At 48.5% G+C, this 23,775-nt stretch overlaps 1 protein-coding gene across 1 annotated transcript in view; it reads left to right on the forward strand.

The window, feature by feature from the left end:
• The window catches only part of LOC134983017 (lens fiber membrane intrinsic protein-like), an 80,251-nt gene extending 58,190 nt beyond the window's left edge, over positions 1–22,061 (forward strand). The window contains exons 3-4 of the mRNA XM_063948711.1: positions 21,594–21,728; positions 21,808–22,061. Of these exons, the coding sequence (XP_063804781.1) occupies positions 21,594–21,728; positions 21,808–21,875 (203 nt within the window). The 3' untranslated portion in view covers positions 21,876–22,061. The remainder of the gene's footprint in view (positions 1–21,593; positions 21,729–21,807) is intronic.
• Positions 22,062–23,775: the final 1,714 nt, after the last annotated feature.

The following is a 23,775-nucleotide window of genomic DNA, read 5'->3' on the forward strand; positions in this document are numbered from 1 at the left end:
CACACATACAGAGCTGGTCACACCCCCACATCACTAGTCACACACACACAGCGCTGGTCATGCCCTCACATCACTAGTCACACACATACAGCGCTGGTCACGCCCTCACATCACTAGTCACACACATACAGCGCTGGTCACACCCCCACATCACTAGTCACACACATACAGCGCTGGTCACACCCTCACATCACTAGTCACACACATACAGCGCTGGTCACACCCCCACATCACTAGTCACACACATACAGCGCTGGTCACACCCTCACATCACTAGTCACACACATACAGCGCTGGTCACACCCTCACATCACTAGTCACACACATACAGCGCTGGTCACACCCTCACATCACTAGTCACACACATACAGCGCTGGTCACACCCTCACATCACTAGTCACACACATACAGCGCTGGTCACACCCTCACATCACTAGTCACACACATACAGCACTGGTCACACCCTCACATCACTAGTCACACACATACAGCGCTGGTCACACCCTCACATCACTAGTCACACACATACAGCGCTGGTCACACCCTCACATCACTAGTCACACACATACAGCGCTGGTCACACCCTCACATCACTAGTCACACACATACAGCGCTGGTCACACCCTCACATCACTAGTCACACACATACAGCGCTGGTCACACTCTCACATCACTAGTCACACACATACAGCGCTGGTCACACCCTCACATCACTAGTCACACACATACAGCGCTGGTCACACCCTCACATCACTAGTCACCCCCCCACATCACTAGTCACCCCCCCACATCACTAGTCACACACATACAGCGCTGGTCACACCCTCACATCACTAGTCACACACATACAGCGCTGGTCACACCCTCACATCACTAGTCACACACATACAGCGCTGGTCACACCCTCACATCACTAGTCACACACATACAGCGCTGGTCACACCCTCACATCACTAGTCACACACCCCACATCACTAGTCACCCCCCCACATCACTAGTCACACACATACAGCACTGGTCACACCCTCACATCACTAGGCACACACATACAGAGCTGGTCACCCCCCCACATCACTAGTCACACATATACAGCGCTGGTCACGCCCTCACATCACTAGTCACACACATACAGCGCTGGTCACGCCCTCACATCACTAGTTACACACATACAGCGCTGGTCACACCCTCACATCACTAGTCACACACATACAGAGCTGGTCACACCCCCACATCACTAGTCACACACATACAGCGCTGGTCATGCCCTCACATCACTAGTCACACACATACAGCGCTGGTCACGCCCTCACATCACTAGTCACACACATACAGCACTGGTCACACCCTCACATCACTAGTCACACACATACAGCGCTGGTCACACCCTCACATCACTAGTCACACACATACAGCACTGGTCATGCCCTCACATCACTAGTCACACACATACAGCGCTGGTCACACCCTCACATCACTAGTCACACACATACAGCACTGGTCACACCCTCACATCACTAGTCACACCCTCACATCACTAGTCACACACATACAGCGCTGGTCACGCCCTCACATCACTAGTCACACACATACAGCGCTGGTCACACCCTCACATCACTAGTCATACACATACAGCGCTGGTCACACCCCCACATCACTAGTCACACACATACAGCGCTGGTCACACCCTCACATCACTAGTCACACACATACAGCGCTGGTCACACCCTCACATCACTAGTCACACACATACAGCGCTGGTCACACCGTCACATCACTAGTCACACACATACAGCGCTGGTCACCTCCTCACATCACTAGTCACACACATACAGCGCTGGTCACACCCTCACATCACTAGTCACACACATACAGCGCTGGTCACGCCCTCACATCACTAGTCACACACATACAGCGCTGGTCACACCCCCACATCACTAGTCACACACATACAGCGCTGGTCACACCCTCACATCACTAGTCACACACATACAGTGCTGGTCACGCCCTCACATCACTAGTCACACACATACAGAGCTGGTCACACCCTCACATCACTAGTCACACACATACAGCGCTGGTCACACCCTCACATCACTAGTCACACACATACAGCGCTGGTCACACCCTCACATCACTAGTCACACACATACAGCGCTGGTCACACCCTCACATTACTAGTCACACACATACAGCGCTGGTCACACCCTCACATCACTAGTCACACAATACAGCGCTGGTCACACCCTCACATCACTAGTCACACCCACACATCACTGGTCACACCCTCACATCACTAGTCACACACATACAGCGCTGGTCACACCCCCACATCACTAGTCACACACATACAGCGCTGGTCACACCCTCACATCACTAGTCACACACATACAGCGCTGGTCACACCCTCACATCACTAGTCACACACATACAGCGCTGGTCACACCCTCACATCACTAGTCACACACATACAGCACTGGTCACACCCTCACATCACTAGTCACACACATACAGCGCTGGTCACACCCTCACATCACTAGTCACACACATACAGCGCTGGTCACACCCTCACATCACTAGTCACACACATACAGCGCTGGTCACACCCTCACATCACTAGTCACACACATACAGAGCTGGTCACACCCTCACATCACTAGTCACACACATACAGCGCTGGTCACACCCTCACATCACTAGTCACACACATACAGCGCTGGTCACACCCTCACATCACTAGTCACACACATAAAGCGCTGGTCACACGCTCACATCACTAATCACACACATACAGAGCTGGTCACACCCTCACATCACTAGTCACACACATAAAGCGCTGGTCACACGCTCACATCACTAGTCACACAATACAGCGCTGGTCACACCCTCACATCACTGGTCACACACATACAGCGCTGGTCACACCCTCACATCACTAGTCACACACATACAGCGCTGGTCACACCCTCACATCACTAGTCACACCCACACATCACTGGTCACACCCTCACATCACTAGTCACACACATACAGCGCTGGTCACACCCCCACATCACTAGTCACACACATACAGCGCTGGTCACACCCTCACATCACTAGTCACACACATACAGCGCTGGTCACACCCTCACATCACTAGTCACACACATACAGCGCTGGTCACACCCTCACATCACTAGTCACACACATACAGCACTGGTCACACCCTCACATCACTAGTCACACACATATAGCGCTGGTCACACCCTCACATCACTAGTCACACACATACAGCGCTGGTCATGCCCTCACATCACTAGTCACACACATACAGCGCTGGTCACACCCTCACATCACTAGTCACACACATACAGCGCTGGTCACACCCTCACATCACTAGTCACACACATACAGCGCTGGTCACACCCTCACATCACTAGTCACACACATACAGCGCTGGTCACGCCCTCACATCACTAGTCACACACATACAGCGCTGGTCACACCCTCACATCACTAGTCACACACATACAGCGCTGGTCACACCCTCACATCACTAGTCACACACATACAGAGCTGGTCACACCCTCACATCACTAGTCACACACATAAAGCGCTGGTCACACGCTCACATCACTAGTCACACACATACAGCGCTGGTCACACCCTCACATCACTAGTCACACACATAAAGCGCTGGTCACACGCTCACATCACTAGTCACACACATACAGCGCTGGTCACACCCCCACATCACTAGTCACACACATACAGCGCTGGTCACACCCCCACATCACTAGTCACACACAAAGCGCTGGTCACACGCTCACATCACTAGTCACACAATACAGCGCTGGTCACACCCTCACATCACTAGTCACACACATACAGCGCTGGTCACACCCTCACATCACTAGTCACACACATACAGCGCTGGTCACACCCTCACATCACTAGTCACACCCACACATCACTGGTCACACCCTCACATCACTAGTCACACACATACAGCGCTGGTCACACCCCCACATCACTAGTCACACACATACAGCGCTGGTCACACCCTCACATCACTAGTCACACACATACAGCGCTGGTCACACCCTCACATCACTAGTCACACACATACAGCGCTGGTCATGCCCTCACATCACTAGTCACACACATACAGCGCTGGTCACACCCTCACATCACTAGTCACACACATACAGCGCTGGTCACACCCTCACATCACTAGTCACACACATACAGCGCTGGTCACACCCTCACATCACTAGTCACACACATACAGCGCTGGTCACACCCTCACATCACTAGTCACACACATACAGCGCTGGTCACGCCCTCACATCACTAGTCACACACATACAGCGCTGGTCACACCCTCACATCACTAGTCACACACATACAGCGCTGGTCACACCCTCACATCACTAGTCACACACATACAGAGCTGGTCACACCCTCACATCACTAGTCACACACATACAGCGCTGGTCACACCCTCACATCACTAGTCACGCCCTCACATCACTAGTCACACACATACAGCACTGGTCACACCCTCACATCACTAGTCACACACATACAGCGCTGGTCACACCCTCACATCACTAGTCACACACATACAGCGCTGGTCACACCCTCACATCACTAGTCACGCCCTCACATCACTAGTCACACACATACAGCGCTGGTCACACCCTCACATCACTGGTTACACACATACAGCGCTGGTCACACCCTCACATCACTAGTCACACACATACAGCACTGGTCACACTCTCACATCACTAGTCACACACATACAGCGCTGGTCACACCCTCACATCACTGGTTACACACATACAGCGCTGGTCACACCCTCACATCACTGGTTACACACATACAGCGCTGGTCACACCCCCACATCACTAGTCACACACATACAGCACTGGTCACACTCTCACATCACTAGTCACACACATACAGCGCTGGTCACACCCCCACATCACTAGTCACACACATACAGCGCTGGTCACACCCTCACATCACTAGTCACACACATACAGCGCTGGTCACACCCTCACATCACTAGTCACACAATACAGCGCTGGTCACACCCTCACATCACTAGTCACACACATACAGCGCTGGTCACACCCTCACATCACTAGTCACACACATACAGCCCTGGTCACACCCTCACATCACTAGTCACACACATACAGCCCTGGTCACACCCTCACATCACTAGTCACACACATACAGCGCTGGTCACACCCCCACATCACTAGTCACACACATACAGCGCTGGTCACACCCTCACATCACTAGTCACACACATACAGCGCTGGTCACACCCTCACATCACTAGTCACACACATACAGAGCTGGTCACACCCTCACATCACTAGTCACACACATACAGCGCTGGTCACACCCTCACATCACTAGTCACGCCCTCACATCACTAGTCACACACATACAGCACTGGTCACACCCTCACATCACTAGTCACACACATACAGCGCTGGTCACACCCTCACATCACTAGTCACACACATACAGCGCTGGTCACACCCTCACATCACTAGTCACACAATACAGCGCTGGTCACACCCTCACATCACTAGTCACGCCCTCACATCACTAGTCACACACATACAGCGCTGGTCACACCCTCACATCACTGGTTACACACATACAGCGCTGGTCACACCCTCACATCACTAGTCACACACATACAGCACTGGTCACACCCTCACATCACTAGTCACACACATACAGCGCTGGTCACACCCTCACATCACTAGTCACACACATACAGCGCTGGTCACACCCTCACATCACTAGTCACGCCCTCACATCACTAGTCACACACATACAGCGCTGGTCACACCCTCACATCACTGGTTACACACATACAGCGCTGGTCACACCCTCACATCACTAGTCACACACATACAGCACTGGTCACACTCTCACATCACTAGTCACACACATACAGCGCTGGTCACACCCCCACATCACTAGTCACACACATACAGCGCTGGTCACACCCTCACATCACTAGTCACACACATACAGCGCTGGTCACACCCTCACATCACTAGTCACACAATACAGCGCTGGTCACACCCTCACATCACTAGTCACACACATACAGCGCTGGTCACACCCTCACATCACTAGTCACACACATACAGCCCTGGTCACACCCTCACATCACTAGTCACACACATACAGCCCTGGTCACACCCTCACATCACTAGTCACACACATACAGCGCTGGTCACACCCCCACATCACTAGTCACACACATACAGCGCTGGTCACACCCTCACATCACTAGTCACACACATACAGCGCTGGTCACACCCTCACATCACTAGTCACACACATACAGCGCTGGTCACACCCTCACATCACTAGTCACACACATACAGCGCTGGTCATGCCCTCACATCACTAGTCACCCCCCCACATCACTAGTCACACACATACTGCCCTGGTCACACCCTCACATCACTAGTCACACACATACAGCGCTGGTCACACCCTCACATCACTAGTCACACACATACAGCGCTGGTCATGCCCTCACATCACTAGTCACCCCCCCACATCACTGGTCACCCCCCCACATCACTAGTCACACACATACAGCGCTGGTCATACCCTCACATCACTAGTCACACACATACAGCGCTGGTCACACCCCCACATCACTAGTCACACACATACAGCGCTGGTCACACCCTCACATCACTAGTCACACACATACAGCGCTGGTCACACCCTCACATCACTAGTCACACACATACAGCGCTGGTCACACCCTCACATCACTAGTCACACACATACAGCGCTGGTCACGCCCTCACATCCCTAGTCACACACATACAGCGCTGGTCACACCCTCACATCACTAGTCACACACATACAGCGCTGGTCACACCCTCACATAACTAGTCACACACATACAGCACTGGTCATGCCCTCACATCACTAGTCACACACATACAGCGCTGGTCACATCTGCGATGCCACCCAATAGGCCCTTCACAAATGTCAGCTCCAGGCCCATGTGAACCTTAATCGGGCACTGACCCTAACCCTCCTTCCTACCCTAACCCTTCTTGGTGCCAAACCTACCCCCCACTCACCCCCCTACCCCCGCATCCTAACCCTCCCCTCCACGCTGCTTAAACCTATCCGTCCCCCCTTGGTGTCTAACCTTAACCCCTCCCCCCACACCCTCACCCCCCTTAGTGTCTAAACCTAAACCTCCCCTCCTCCGCACCGGGGCGCGAGCAAGTCCCACTATACTTCCGTTTGGGATGTAGACGCCGGTCTCTTGACTGGGTTTCCACCCGGCATTATGGCCGTGAGTCAGGATTCCAATGGCCAGTATCCCGATCACCAGCATATCACCGGATGATCCTATTAAGTGATTGGAAATCCGCCCGAGGAAAAGAGAAATAACCATCGGTAAGAAGCAGATATTTCATCGCATGAAATGGAAAGTTGGAAACGTGTATTTTTCAGCCCAAGTTTCTAACAAAACTGATCCATTACTGCAGGTCCCTGGGTATATGGAGGGTGAATGTAGTGGTGTATGGGGGGCTGGGCTGTAAGGGTATATATTATGTATATGCTCATAGTGCGGGTGCAGAGGAGAACACTCACCCCAGGTTCATTTCTTAACTACTTCTGCTACAAATCAATACTTTCTATACTGGTTAACGTGTTTCCGTCCAGCTAATATAACATGCTCTGCCTTTTGTTGGTGTAACTCCACGTACGTTACATTTTGTAGTAATCCCGCCTACTTTGGTATTGGCTCCTCCTACCGTTGGTTTGGTGCTGCCCACATGAGGACACTTGTAGCATTTTTTCCAGGGCCACTTTTGTTTCACAATCTGCCCCTGGGTTTAAGTACAGCGGAATCCTATAGGAACGTTTAGTATATTACAGCCAGGTCTATAGAGGTAAATGTATGTAGGTGTAAGTACAGCAGAATCCTATAGGAACATATAGTATATCACAGCCAGGTCTATAGAGGTAAATGTATGTAGGTGTAAGTGCACCAGAATCCTATGGGAACGTATAGTATATTACAGCCAGGTCTATAGAGGTAAATGTATGCAGGTGTAAGTGCACCGGAATCCTATAGGAACGTATAGTATATTACAGCCAGGTCTATAGGAGGTAAATGTATGTAGGTGTAAGTACACCGGAATCCTATGGAAACGTATGGTATATTACAGCCAGGTCTATAGAGGTAAATGTAAGTACACCGGAATCCTATAGGAACGTATAGTAAATTACAGCCAGGTCTATAGAGGTAAATGTATGCAGGTGTAAGTGCACCAGAATCCTATGGGAACGTATAGTATATTACAGCCAGGTCTATAGAGGTAAATGTATGTAGGTGTAAGTGCACCAGAATCCTATGGGAACGTATAGTATATTACAGCCAGGTCTATAGAGGTAAATGTATGCAGGTGTAAGTGCACCGGAATCCTATAGGAACGTATAGTATATTACAGCCAGGTCTATAGAGGTAAATGTATGCAGGTGTAAGTGCACCGGAATCCTATAGGAACGTATAGTATATTACAGCCAGGTCTATAGGAGGTAAATGTATGTAGGTGTAAGTACACCGGAATCCTATGGAAACATATGGTATATTACAGCCAGGTCTATAGAGGTAAATGTAAGTACACCGGAATCCTATAGGAACGTATAGTATATTACAGCCAGGTCTATAGAGGTAAATGTAAGTACACCGGAATCCTATGGGAACGTATGGTATATTACAGCCAGGTCTATAGGAGGTAAATGTATGTAGGTGTAAGTGCACCGGAATCCTATAGGAACGTATAGTATATTACAGCCAGGTCTATAGGAGGTAAATGTATGTAGGTGTAAGTACACCGGAATCCTATGGGAACGTATGGTATATTACAGCCAGGTCTATAGGAGGTAAATGTATGTAGGTGTAAGTGCACCAGAATCCTATGGGAACGTATAGTATATTAAAGCCAGGTCTATAGAGGTAAATGTATGTAGGTGTAAGTACACCAGAATCCTATGGGAACGTATAGTATATTACAGCCAGGTCTATAGAGGTAAATGTATGTAGGTGTAAGTGCAGCAGAATCCTATAGGAACGTATAGTATATTACAGCCAGGTCTATAGAGGTAAATGTATGTAGGTGTAAGTACACCAGAATCCTATGGGAACGTATAGTATATTACAGCCAGGTCTATAGGAGGTAAATGTATGTAGGTGTAAGTGCACCAGAATCCTATAGGAACGTATAGTATATTACAGCCAGGTCTATAGAAGTAAATGTATGTAGGTGTAAGTACAGCAGAATCCTGTAGGAACGTATAGTATATTACAGCCAGGTCTATAGAGGTAAATGTATGTAGGTGTAAGTGCACCAGAATCCTATAGGAACGTATAGTATATTACAGCCAGGTCTATAGAGGTAAATGTATGTAGGTGTAAGTGCACCGGAATCCTATGGGAACGTATAGTATATTACAGCCAGGTCTATAGAGGTAAATGTATGTAGGTGTAAGTGCAGCAGAATCCTATAGGAACGTATAGTATATTACAGCCAGGTCTATAGGAGGTAAATGTATGTAGGTGTAAGTACAGCAGAATCCTGTAGGAACGTATAGTATATTTCAGCCAGGTCTATAGAGGTAAATGTATGCAGGTGTAAGTGCACTGGAATCCTATGGGAACGTATAGTATATTACAGCCAGGTCTATAGAGGTAAATGTATGTAGGTGTAAGTGCAGCAGAATCCTATAGGAACGTATAGTATATTACAGCCAGGTCTATAGGAGGTAAATGTATGTAGGTGTAAGTGCACCAGAATCCTATAGGAACGTATAGTATATTACAATACAGCCAGGTCTATAGAGGTAAATGTATGTAGGTGTAAGTACAGCAGAATCCTGTAGGAACGTATAGTATATTACAGCCAGGTCTATAGAGGTAAATGTATGTAGGTGTAAGTGCACCAGAATCCTATAGGAACGTATAGTATATTACAGCCAGGTCTATAGAGGTAAATGTATGTAGGTGTAAGTGCACCGGAATCCTATGGGAACGTATAGTATATTACAGCCAGGTCTATAGAGGTAAATGTATGTAGGTGTAAGTGCAGCAGAATCCTATAGGAACGTATAGTATATTACAGCCAGGTCTATAGGAGGTAAATGTATGTAGGTGTAAGTACAGCAGAATCCTGTAGGAACGTATAGTATATTTCAGCCAGGTCTATAGAGGTAAATGTATGCAGGTGTAAGTGCACTGGAATCCTATGGGAACGTATAGTATATTACAGCCAGGTCTATAGAGGTAAATGTATGTAGGTGTAAGTGCAGCAGAATCCTATAGGAACGTATAGTATATTACAGCCAGGTCTATAGGAGGTAAATGTATGTAGGTGTAAGTGCACCAGAATCCTATAGGAACGTATAGTATATTACAGCCAGGTCTATAGAGGTAAATGTATGTAGGTCAGAGGCGTATCTATGGCAGGGCGAGTGGGGCATGTGCCCTGGGCGCTGTGGAGACTCAGCAGAAGGGGCGCTGCCATCCAGGTAGCAGTGTTTGCAAAAACGAAGCATATTTCACCCGATAAGCGATGGTGGGGACCCGAAAATAAAAAAAATGCTGGGTTCATCAGGACGCGCTCTGACCAATCAGCAGCGCTGTCCTGTGCTGTCAATCACCCTCCTTGCCCAACTGCAGAGGAAGGGGAGGAGACCATGGAGACTAGAGTGTGATCTCCCTCCTTCCCTCACCCTCTGTTCCGCACAGGAGCACGGCATCAGGCAGAGTAGGAGGACATTACCTGCTGGCCTGACACAGATCCGTGCGTGTCAGTCATGCAGGAGCGCGGCGGCTGTGCTGCTTTCCAGCATCTGCAAATAAAGACGTCTTGTGGGGGCTGCAGGCAGCGAGGGGAGAGACGGCTGTGGGAGGGGAGGAGGCGAGGGGACAAACCCCCCCCCCCCCCCACTGGTTCCCCCCCTCTTCCCGGGAACGTGGTCATCTGGCGCACTGCGGTTGCCATGACAGCGTCAAAGCAGCCGCCAGGAGAGGAAGGAGCCCGTTCCTTATAGTGTCGCAGCTCTCCCCGGCCCCCTGTGCAGTGTGTATAATGCCGGAGGTGGAGTCACCAGCAAGTGAGTGACCCTGAGTTCTTTGCTCTATGAGGGGACGCTGCCTTCTGTCTGTCTGCTAAGGAGAATGTTCACCAGAGAGATAGCAATTAGGAGTTAGACTCGCTCCTTCATCCCCTCTACAGGGCCACCCTCCTCCCCTCTAAACTGCCACTCTATTCTAAACTGATCCCTCCTGGTCCTTCTCCTTCATCCTGTCACCCCAATTCTAATTTGCTCCCCCTCCTTCTACTCAACCCTCCTTGCGCCCTCATTCTGGGTTGGGGCTGAAATGCTGGCGGTGAGAATACCGACGGCGGCATCCCACTGTATAGAATACCTCCCCACCCCTTTCCCGCAGCCTAAACCCCCCTCCTCGCAGCCAATATGAAACCACCCGTTCCCGCAGCCTAACCCTCCCCACACATCCTAAACCTAACCTCCCCCTGCCCCTCCCCTTGCCCAAATGTGATCGGGATGACGGCGCCAACATTCTGACAAGTGTTGGGATTCCGACATCGCAATTTTGACAGCCGGCATCCCAACTGCCGGGATCTTGACCAGATCCCCTCGTTCTACCCTTTTGGAGCTCCAGAGGGCTGAGGAGCTGGGAAGTTATCCTGCAGGGATAATTTTAATGTTACTCTGTAGTGTACTGCAGTGATTTAGTGTAGTGGATTGTATAGTTAGGGGGATATAGTGTAGTGATGTAGTTCAGCATATGGAAGGGGGGGGGGGGGTGTAGTGATGTAGTGCAGCACCAACAACTGCGTCCTCCCCACACATTACACCCCCTGCCTCTCTCCCCACCCATTACACCCCCCTGCCTCCCTACCCACACATTACACCCCCCCTGCCTCCTTCCCCACACATTACACCCCCCCTGCCTCCTTCCCCACACATTACACCCCCCCGCCTCCCTCCCCACACACTACACCCCCCCGCCTCTCTCCCCACCCATTACACCCCCATGCCTCCCTACCCACACATTACACCCCCATGCCTCCCTACCCACACATTACACCCCCCTGCCTCCCTCCTCACCCATTACACCCCCCTGCCTCTCTCCCCACCCATTACAGCCCCCCTGCCTCCCCAAACATTACACCCCCCTGCCTCCCTCCCCACTCCTCTCTCTGTCACTCTCCCTGTCCCTATGTCCCTGCTGCCACTTTCCCTTTGAATTTTCGGTTCATTCTGTGTACTATAATGTAAATTTCAGCTCATTCTTTGTGCTATAATGTAAATTTCAGCTCATTCTGTGTGCTATAATGTAAATTTCAGCTCATTCTTTGTGCTATAATGTAAATTTCAGCTCATTCTGTGTGCTATAATGTAAATTTCAGCTCATTCTTTGTGCTATAATGTAAATTTCAGCTCATTTGTGCTATAACGTGAATTTTGGCTCATTCTTTGTGCTATAACGTGAATTTCGGCTCATTCTTTGTGCTATACTGTAAATTTTGGCTCATTCTGTGTGCTATAATGTAAATTTCGGCTCATTCTGTGTGCTATAATGTAAATTTCGGCTCATTCTGTATGCTATAATGTGAATTTCAGCTCATTCAGTGTGCTATAATGTGAATTTCGGCTTATTCTGTGTGCTATAATGTGAACTTATAGCACTGAAGGACACGTCCTCTTTTGAGTGGCCACGCCTCCTTTTCCGCCTTTTCCGGAGCGTGCGCGCCTTCGGCGCGCACATAATTGCACCCTTCACTTTTCTATACCCCCACTTCAAAAATTACACTTCAACCACTGCACCTACATCTATACATACACACCTGACATCTTTATATACAGTGACACCTATTTGTGCAAGAAATGATGATGGTAAGGTGCATGTAGAATTTAAAAGTATGTTCCCAGTATGACATGAAACAGCTGGAATGTCATGTTGGCCATTTTTTTTCAGTGCTTGCCAGTGGCGTGTGCACATACTTTCCTTTGTAGGTTTTTTTTTTCAGGGGGGGGGGGGGGGCGCCATAATTAATCTTGCCCTGGGCTCCAAAAGCCCTAGTTACGCCTCTGATGTAGGTGTAAGTACAGCAGAATCCTATAGGAACTAGAGATGAGCGCCGGAAATTTTTCGGGTTTTGTGTTTTGGTTTTGGGTTTGGTTCCGCGGCCGTGTTTTGGGTTCGACCGCGTTTTGGCAAAACCTCACCGAATTTTTTTTGTCGGATTCGGGTGTGTTTTGGATTCGGGTGTTTTTTTCAAAAAACCCTAAAAAACAGCTTAAATCATAGAATTTGGGGGTCATTTTGATCCCATAGTATTATTAACCTCAATAACCATAATTTACACTCATTTTCAGTCTATTCTGAATACCTCACAATATTATTTTTAGTCCTAAAATTTGCACCGAGGTCGCTGTGTGAGTAAGATAAGCGACCCTAGTGGCCGACACAAACACCGGGCCCATCTAGGAGTGGCACTGCAGTGTCACGCAGGATGGCCCTTCTAAAAAACCCTCCCCAAACAGCACATGACGCAAAGAAAAAAAGAGGCGCAATGAGGTAGCTGTGTGAGTAAGATAAGCGACCCTAGTGGCCGACACAAACACCGGGCCCATCTAGGAGTGGCACTGCAGTGTCACGCAGGATGTCCCTTCCAAAAAACCCTCCCCAAACAGCACATGACGCAAAGAAAAAAAGAGGCGCAATGAGGTAGCTGTGTGAGTAAGATAAGCGACCCTAGTGGCCGACACAAACACTGGGCCCATCTAGGAGTGGCACTGCAGTGTCACGCAGGATGTCCCTTCCAAAAAACCCTCCCCAAACAGCACATGACGCAAAGAAAAATTAAAGAAAAAAGAGGTGCAAGATGGAATTGTCCTTGGGCCCTCCCACCCACCCTTATGTTGTATAAACAGGACATGCACACTTTAACCAACCCATCATTTCAGTGACAGGGTCTGCCACACGACTGTGACTGATATGACGGGTTGGTTTGGACCCCCACCAAAAAAGAAGCAATTAATCTCTCCTTGCACAAACTGGCTCTACAGAGGCAAGATGTCCACCTCATCATCATCCTCCGATATATCACCGTGTACATCCCCCTCCTCACAGATTATCAATTCGTCCCCACTGGAATCCACCATCTCAGCTCCCTGTGTACTTTGTGGAGGCAATTGCTGCTGGTCAATGTCTCCACGGAGGAATTGATTATAATTCATTTTAATGAACATCATCTTCTCCACATTTTCTGGATGTAACCTCGTACGCCGATTGCTGACAAGGTGAGCGGCGGCACTAAACACTCTTTCGGAGTACACACTTGTGGGAGGGCAACTTAGGTAGAATAAAGCCAGTTTGTGCAAGGGCCTCCAAATTGCCTCTTTTTCCTGCCAGTATAAGTACGGACTGTGTGACGTGCCTACTTGGATGCGGTCACTCATATAATCCTCCACCATTCTTTCAATGGTGAGAGAATCATATGCAGTGACAGTAGACGACATGTCCGTAATCGTTGTCAGGTCCTTCAGTCCGGACCAGATGTCAGCATCAGCAGTCGCTCCAGACTGCCCTGCATCACCGCCAGCGGGTGGGCTCGGAATTCTGAGCCTTTTCCTCGCACCCCCAGTTGCGGGAGAATGTGAAGGAGGAGATGTTGACAGGTCGCGTTCCGCTTGACTTGACAATTTTCTCACCAGCAGGTCTTTCAACCCCAGCAGACTTGTGTCTGCCGGAAAGAGAGATCCAAGGTAGGCTTTAAATCTAGGATCGAGCACGGTGGCCAAAATGTAGTGCTCTGATTTCAACAGATTGACCACCCGTGAATCCTTGTTAAGCGAATTAAGGGCTCCATCCACAAGTCCCACATGCCTAGCGGAATCGCTCCCTGTTAGCTCCTCCTTCAATGTCTCCAGCTTCTTCTGCAAAAGCCTGATGAGGGGAATGACCTGACTCAGGCTGGCAGTGTCTGAACTGACTTCACGTGTGGCAAGTTCAAAGGGCATCAGAACCTTGCACAACGTTGAAATCATTCTCCACTGCGCTTGAGACAGGTGCATTCCACCTCCTATATCGTGCTCAATTGTATAGGCTTGAATGGCCTTTTGCTGCTCCTCCAACCTCTGAAGCATATAGAGGGTTGAATTCCACCTCGTTACCACTTCTTGCTTCAGATGATGGCAGGGCAGGTTCAGTAGTTTTTGGTGGTGCTCCAGTCTTCTGTATGTGGTGCCTGTACGCCGAAAGTGTCCCGCAATTCTTCTGGCCACGACAGCATCTCTTGCACGCCCCTGTCGTTTTTTAAAAAATTCTGCACCACCAAATTCAAGGTATGTGCAAAACATGGGACGTGCTGGAATTTGCCCATATTTAATGCACACACAATATTGCTGGCGTTGTCCGATGCCACAAATCCACAGGAGAGTCCAATTGGGGTAAGCCATTCCGCGATGATCTTCCTCAGTTGCCGTAAGAGGTTTTCAGCTGTGTGCGTATTCTGGAAACCGGTGATACAAAGCGTAGCCTGCCTAGGAAAGAGTTGGCGTTTGCGAGATGCTGCTACTGGTGCCGCCGCTGCTGTTCTTGCGGCGGGAGTCCATACATCTACCCAGTGGGCTGTCACAGTCATATAGTCCTGACTCTGCCCTGCTCCACTTGTCCACATGTCCGTGGTTAAGTGGACATTGGGTACAACTGCATTTTTTAGGACACTGGTGAGTCTTTTTCTGACGTCCGTGTACATTCTCGGTATCGCCTGCCTAGAGAAGTGGAACCTAGATGGTATTTGGTAACGGGGGCACACTGCCTCAATAAATTGTCTAGTTCCCTGTGAACTAACGGCGGATACCGGACGCACGTCTAACACCAACATAGTTGTCAAGGCCTCAGTTATCCGCTTTGCAGCAGGATGACTGCTGTGATATTTCATCTTCCTCGCAAAGGACTGTTGAACAGTCCATTGCTTACTGGAAGTAGTACAAGTGGGCTTACGACTTCCCCTCTGGGATGACCATCGACTCCCAGCAGCAACAACAGCAGCGCCAGCAGCAGTAGGCGTTACACGCAAGGATGCATCGGAGGAATCCCAGGCAGGAGAGGACTCGTCAGAATTGCCAGTGACATGGCCTGCAGGACTATTGGCATTCCTGGGGAAGGAGGAAATTGACACTGAGGGAGTTGGTGGGGTGGTTTGCGTGAGCTTGGTTACAAGAGGAAGGGATTTACTGGTCAGTGGACTGCTTCCGCTGTCGCCCAAAGTTTTTGAACTTGTCACTGACTTATTATGAATGCGCTGCAGGTGACGTATAAGGGAGGATGTTCCGAGGTGGTTAACGTCCTTACCCCTACTTATTACAGCTTGACAAAGGCAACACATGGCTTGACACCTGTTGTCCGCTTTTCTGTTGAAATACCTCCACACTGAAGAGCTGATTTTTTGGGTATTTTCACCAGGCATGTCAACGGCCATATTCCTCCCACGGACAACAGGTGTCTCCCCGGGTGCCTGACTTAAACAAACCACCTCACCATCAGAATCCTCCTGGTCAATTTCCTCCCCAGCGCCAGCAACACCCATATCCTCCTCATCCTGGTGTACTTCAACACTGACATCTTCAATCTGACTATCAGGAACTGGACTGCGGGTGCTCCTTCCAGCACTTGCAGGGGGCGTGCAAATGGTGGAAGGCGCATGCTCTTCACGTCCAGTGTTGGGAAGGTCAGGCATCGCAACCGACACAATTGGACTCTCCTTGTGGATTTGGGATTTCGAAGAACGCACAGTTCTTTGCGGTGCTTTTGCCAGCTTGAGTCTTTTCAGTTTTCTAGCGAGAGGCTGAGTGCTTCCATCCTCATGTGAAGCTGAACCACTAGCCATGAACATAGGCCAGGGCCTCAGCCGTTCCTTGCCACTCCGTGTGGTAAATGGCATATTGGCAAGTTTACGCTTCTCCTCCGACAATTTTATTTTAGGTTTTGGAGTCCTTTTTTTACTGATATTTGGTGTTTTGGATTTGACATGCTCTGTACTATGACATTGGGCATCGGCCTTGGCAGACGACGTTGCTGGCATTTCATCGTCTCGGCCATGACTAGTGGCAGCAGCTTCAGCACGAGGTGGAAGTGGATCTTGATCTTTCCCTAATTTTGGAACCTCAACATTTTTGTTCTCCATATTTTAATAGGCACAACTAAAAGGCACCTCAGGTAAACAATGGAGATGGATGGATACTAGTATACAATTATGGATGGACTGCCGAGTGCCGACACAGAGGTAGCTACAGCCGTGGACTATTGTACTGTACTGTGTCTGCTGCTAATATAGACTGGATGATAATGAGATGTAGTATGTATAAAGAAGAAAGAAAAAAAAACCACGGGTAGGTGGTATACAATTATGGATGGACTGCCGAGTGCCGACACAGAGGTAGCTACAGCCGTGGACTACCGTACTGTACTGTGTCTGCTGCTAATATAGACTGGATGATAATGAGATGTAGTATGTATAAAGAAGAAAGAAAAAAAAACCACGGGTAGGTGGTATACAATTATGGATGGACTGCCGAGTGCCGACACAGAGGTAGCTACAGCCGTGAACTACCGTACTGTGTCTGCTGCGACTGGATGATAAATAATGATATAAAAAATATATATATATCACTACTGCAGCCGGACAGGTATATATTATATAATGACGGACCTGCTGGACACTGTCAGCAGAATGAGTTTTTTATTTTATAGAATAAAAAAACACCACACAAGTCACACGACGTGTGTTTAACTTTTACAGGCAGACATTCACAATACAATATAGTATACTATATACTGGTGGTCAGGTCACTGGTCAGTCACACTGGCAGTGGCACTCCTGCAGAAAAAAAGTGTGCACTGTTTAATTTTAATATGTACTCCTGGCTCCTGCTATAACCTAACTGCTCCCCAGTCTCCCCCACAATTAAGCTGTGTGAGCACAGTCAGATATTATACATAGATGATGCAGCAGCACACTGGGCTGAGCACAGATATGGTATGTGACTGAGTCACTGTGTATCGTTTTTTCAGGCAGAGAACGGATTATATTAAATAATATAAAACTGCACTGGTGGTCACTGGTCAGTCACTAGTATAACTAACTAATACTATCAGCAAAATTCTGCACTCTCTGTCTGAGTACTCCTCCTAAGCTCCAGTAAATGAAGTGTCACTGTCTCACTCTCACTCTCCTATCTATTTCTTCTCTAAACGGAGAGGACGCCAGCCACGTCCTCTCACTATCAATCTCAATGCACGTGTAAAATGGCGGCGACGCGCGGCTCCTTATATAGAATCCGAGTCTCGCGATAGAATCCGAGCCTCGCGAGAATCCGACAGCGTCATGATGACGTTCGGGCGCGCTCGGGTTAACCGAGCAAGGCGGGAAGATCCGAGTCGCTCGGATCCGTGTAAAAAAAGCTGAAGTTCGGGCGGGTTCGGATTCCGAGGAACCGAACCCGCTCATCTCTAATAGGAACGTATAGTATATTACAGCCAGGTCTATAGGAGGTAAATGTATGTAGGTGTAAGTGCACCAGAATCCTATAGGAACGTATAGTATATTACAGCCAGGTCTATAGAGGTAAATGTATGTAGGTGTAAGTGCACCAGAATCCTATGGGAACGTATAGTATATTACAGCCAGGTCTATAGGAGGTAAATGTATGTAGGTGTAAGTGCACCAGAATCCTATAGGAACGTATAGTATATTACAGCCAGGTCTATAGAGGTAAATGTATGTAGGTGTAAGTACAGCAGAATCCTGTAGGAACGTATAGTATATTACAGCCAGGTCTATAGAGGTAAATGTATGCAGGTGTAAGTGCACCGGAATCCTATGGGAACGTATAGTATATTACAGCCAGGTCTATAGAGGTAAATGTATGTAGATGTAAGTGCAGCAGAATCCTATAGGAACGTATAGTATATTACAGCCAGGTCTATAGAGGTAAATGTATGCAGTTGTAAGTGCACCGGAATCCTATGGGAACGTATAGTATATTACAGCCAGGTCTATAGAGGTAAATATATGTAGGTGTAAGTACACCAGAATCCTATGGGAACGTATAGTATATTACAGCCAGGTCTATAGAGGTAAATGTAAGTAGGTGTTAGTGCACCGGAATCCTATGGGAACGTATAGTATATTACAGCCAGGTCTATAGAGATAAATGTAAGTACAGCAGAATCCTATAGGAACGTATAGTATATTACAGCCAGGTCTATAGAGGTTAATGTATGTAGGTGTAAGTACAGCAGAATCCTGTAGGAACATATAGTATGTTACACAGCCAGGTCTATAGGAGGTAAATGTATGTAGGTGTAAGTACAGCGGAATCCTATAGGAACGTATAGTATATTACAGCCAGGTCTATAGGAGGTAAATGTATGTAGGTGTAAGTACAGAGGAATCCTATGGGAACGTATAGTATATTACAGCCAGGTCTATAGTGGTAAATGTATGTAGGTGTAAGTACAGCGGAATCCTATGGGAACGTATAGTATATTACAGCCAGGTCTATAGAGGTAAATGTATGTAGGTGTAAGTACAGCGGAATCCTATAGGAACGTATAGTATATTACAGCCAGGTCTATAGAGGTTAATGTATGTAGGTGTAAGTACAGCAGAATCCTGTAGGAACATATAGTATGTTACACAGCCAGGTCTATAGGAGGTAAATGTATGTAGGTGTAAGTACAGCGGAATCCTATAGGAACGTATAGTATATTACAGCCAGGTCTATAGGAGGTAAATGTATGTAGGTGTAAGTACAGAGGAATCCTATGGGAACGTATAGTATATTACAGCCAGGTCTATAGTGGTAAATGTATGTAGGTGTAAGTACAGCGGAATCCTATGGGAACGTATAGTATATTACAGCCAGGTCTATAGAGGTAAATGTATGTAGGTGTAAGTACAGCGGAATCCTATGGGAACATATAGTATATTACAGCCAGGTCTATAGTGGTAAATGTATGTAGGTGTAAGTACAGCAGAATCCTGTAGGAACGTATAGTATATTACAGCCAGGTCTATAGAGGTTAATGTATGTAGGTGTAAGTACAGCGGAATCCTATGGGAACGTATAGTATATTACAGTCAGGTCTATAGAGGTTAATGTATGTAGGTGTAAGTACAGCAGAATCCTGTAGGAACGTATAGTATATTACAGCCAGGTCTATAGAGGTTAATGTATGTAGGTGTAAGTACAGCGGAATCCTATGGGAACGTATAGTATATTACAGCCAGGTCTATAGAGGTAAATGTATGTAGGTGTAAGTACAGCGGAATCCTATGGGAACATATAGTATATTACAGCCAGGTCTATAGAGGTTAATGTATGTAGGTGTAAGTACAGCAGAATCCTGTAGGAACGTATAGTATATTACAGCCAGGTGTATAGAGGTTAATGTATGTAGGTGTAAGTACAGCGGAATCCTATGGGAACGTATAGTATATTACAGTCAGGTCTATAGAGGTTAATGTATGTAGGTGTAAGTACACCAGAATCCTATGGGAACGTATAGTATATTACAGCCAGGTCTATAGAGGTAAATATATGTAGGTGTAAGTACACCAGAATCCTATGGGAACGTATAGTATATTACAGCCAGGTCTATAGAGGTAAATGTAAGTAGGTGTAAGTACACTGGAATCCTATGGGAACGTATAGTATATTACAGCCAGGTCTATAGAGATAAATGTAAGTACAGCAGAATCCTATAGGAACGTATAGTATATTACAGCCAGGTCTATAGAGGTTAATGTATGTAGGTGTAAGTACAGCAGAATCCTGTAGGAACATATAGTATGTTACAGTCAGGTCTATAGGAGGTAAATGTATGTAGGTGTAAGTACAGCGGAATCCTATAGGAACGTATAGTATATTACAGCCAGGTCTATAGGAGGTAAATGTATGTAGGTGTAAGTACAGCGGAATCCTATGGGAACGTATAGTATATTACAGCCAGGTCTATAGAGGTAAATGTATGTAGGTGTAAGTACAGCGGAAACCTATGGGAACATATAGTATATTACAGCCAGGTCTATAGAGGTTAATGTATGTAGGTGTAAGTACAGCAGAATCCTGTAGGAACGTATAGTATATTACAGCCAGGTCTATAGAGGTTAATGTATGTAGGTGTAAGTACAGCAGAATCCTGTAGGAACGTATAGTATATTACAGCCAGGTCTATAGAGGTTAATGTATGTAGGTGTAAGTACAGCGGAATCCTATGGGAACGTATAGTATATTACAGCCAGGTCTATAGAGGTTAATGTATGTAGGTGTAAGTACAGCGGAATCCTATGGGAACGTATAGTATATTACAGCCAGGTCTATAGAGGTTAATGTATGTAGGTGTAAGTACAGCAGAATCCTGTAGGAACGTATAGTATGTTACTCCTTTATCTGTGTAGGACTTGTAGGTAAGTGCGCTCCTTTCCCCGCAGGGTTCTTCGCTCTCCTGGCATTGTCCGTGTACACCGGGGTGACCGTGAATTTTTTTGGGAAACGTTATGCGGACTGGAGGTTCTCCTGGTCCTATATTCTGGGCTGGATCGGGATCATTCTCACCATGGCCGCAGGTAGGTGACACAAAGGGACCTTGTTTCCACGTTCCCACACACGTCTACACTGCCTCATTGTCTCCTCTCTCACTTCCAGGGATTTTCCACATCTGTGCCTACGCCAGGACCAGCTCCCAAGATGCGGCCAATGTATCCAGTGGATGAGATCCTAGTCCTATGTGCCCGTTGCCCACACCCCGCCAGTCATGGCGCTGGCACTGCCGCCCCACACCAGCTGTTAGACTTTTATATTGACCGAAGTTACAGTCCCCGATAATGCATTTTATATTGCTGTATGGCCGGGTCTGGCACTGTATTATAACTATTCTATTAATGTGATAATAAATTATAGCACAGGAGTATCTGTCAGACATTGACTAATGGAACACCGCACGTCACTGGCCTGTGCACAAACACCGCACGTCACTGGCCTGTGCACAAACACCGCACGTCACTGGCCTGTGCACAAACACCGCACGTCACTGTCCTGTGCACAAACACCGCATGTCTATCCCACTGGCCTGTGCACAAACACCGCACGTCACTGGCCAGTGCACAAACACCGCACGTCACTGGCCTGTGCACAAACACCGCACGTCTATCCCACTGGCCTGTGCACAAACACCGCACGTCACTGGCCTGTGCACAAACACTGCACGTCACTGGCCTGTGCACAAACACCGCACGTCACTGGCCTGTGCACAAACACCGCACGTCACTGGCCTGTGCACAAACACCGCACGTCACTGGCCTGTGCACAAACACCGCACGTCACTGGCCTGTGCACAAACACCGCACGTCTATCCCACTGGCCTGTGCACAAATACCACATGTCTATCCCAGTGGCCTGTGCACAAACACCGCACGTCACTGGCCTGTGCACAAACACCGCACGTCACTGGCCTGTGCACAAACACCGCACGTCTATCCCACTGGCCTGTGCACAAATACCACATGTCTATCCCACTGGCCTGTGCACAAACACCGCACGTCACTGGCCTGTGCACAAACACTGCACGTCTATCCCACTGGCCTGTGCACAAATACCACATGTCTATCCGACTGGCCTGTGCACAAACACCGCACGTTTATCCCACTGGCCTGTGCACAAACACCGCACGTCTATCCCACTGGCCAGTGCACAAACACCGCACGTCTATCCCACTGGCCAGTGCACAAACACCGCACGTCTATCCCACTGGCCAGTGCACAAACACCGCACGTCTATCCCACTGGCCAGTGCACAAACACCGCACGTCTATCCCACTGGCCAGTGCACAAACACCGCACGTCTATCCCACTGGCCTGTGCACAAACACCGCATGTCTATCCCACTGGCCTGTGCACAAACACCGCACGTCTGTCCCACTGGCCTGTGCACAAACATCGCACGTCTATCCCACTGGCCTGTGCACAAACACCGCACGTCACTGTCCTGTGCACAAACACCGCACGTCACTGGCCTGTGCACAAACACCGCACGTCACTGGCCTGTGCACAAACACCGCACGTCACTGGCCTGTGCACAAACACCGCACGTCTATCCCACTGGCCTGTGCACAAACACCACATGTCTATCCCACTGGCCTGTGCACAAACACCACATGTCTATCCCACTGGCCAGTGCACAAACACTGCACGCCACTGGCCTGTGCACAAACACCGCACGTCTATCCCACTGGCCTGTGCACAAACACCGCACGTCTATCCCACTGGCCTGTGCACAAACACCACATGTCTATCCCACTGGCCTGTGCACAAACCCCGCACGCCACTGGCCTGTGCACAAACACCGCACGTCTATCCCACTGGCCTGTGCACAAACACCGCACGTCTATCCCACTGGCCTGTGCACAAACACCGCACTTCTATCCCACTGGCCAGTGCACAAACACCGCACGTCTATCCCACTGGCCTGTGCACAAACACCACATGTCTATCCCACTGGCCTGTGCACAAACCCCGCACGCCACTGGCCTGTGCACAAACACCGCACGTCTATCCCACTGGCCTGTGCGCAAACACCGCACGTCTATCCCACTGGCCAGTGCACAAACACCACATG

This window comes from Pseudophryne corroboree, assembly GCF_028390025.1.
Source record: "Pseudophryne corroboree isolate aPseCor3 chromosome 12 unlocalized genomic scaffold, aPseCor3.hap2 SUPER_12_unloc_2, whole genome shotgun sequence".
In the NCBI taxonomy this organism is placed as follows: domain Eukaryota; kingdom Metazoa; phylum Chordata; class Amphibia; order Anura; family Myobatrachidae; genus Pseudophryne; species Pseudophryne corroboree.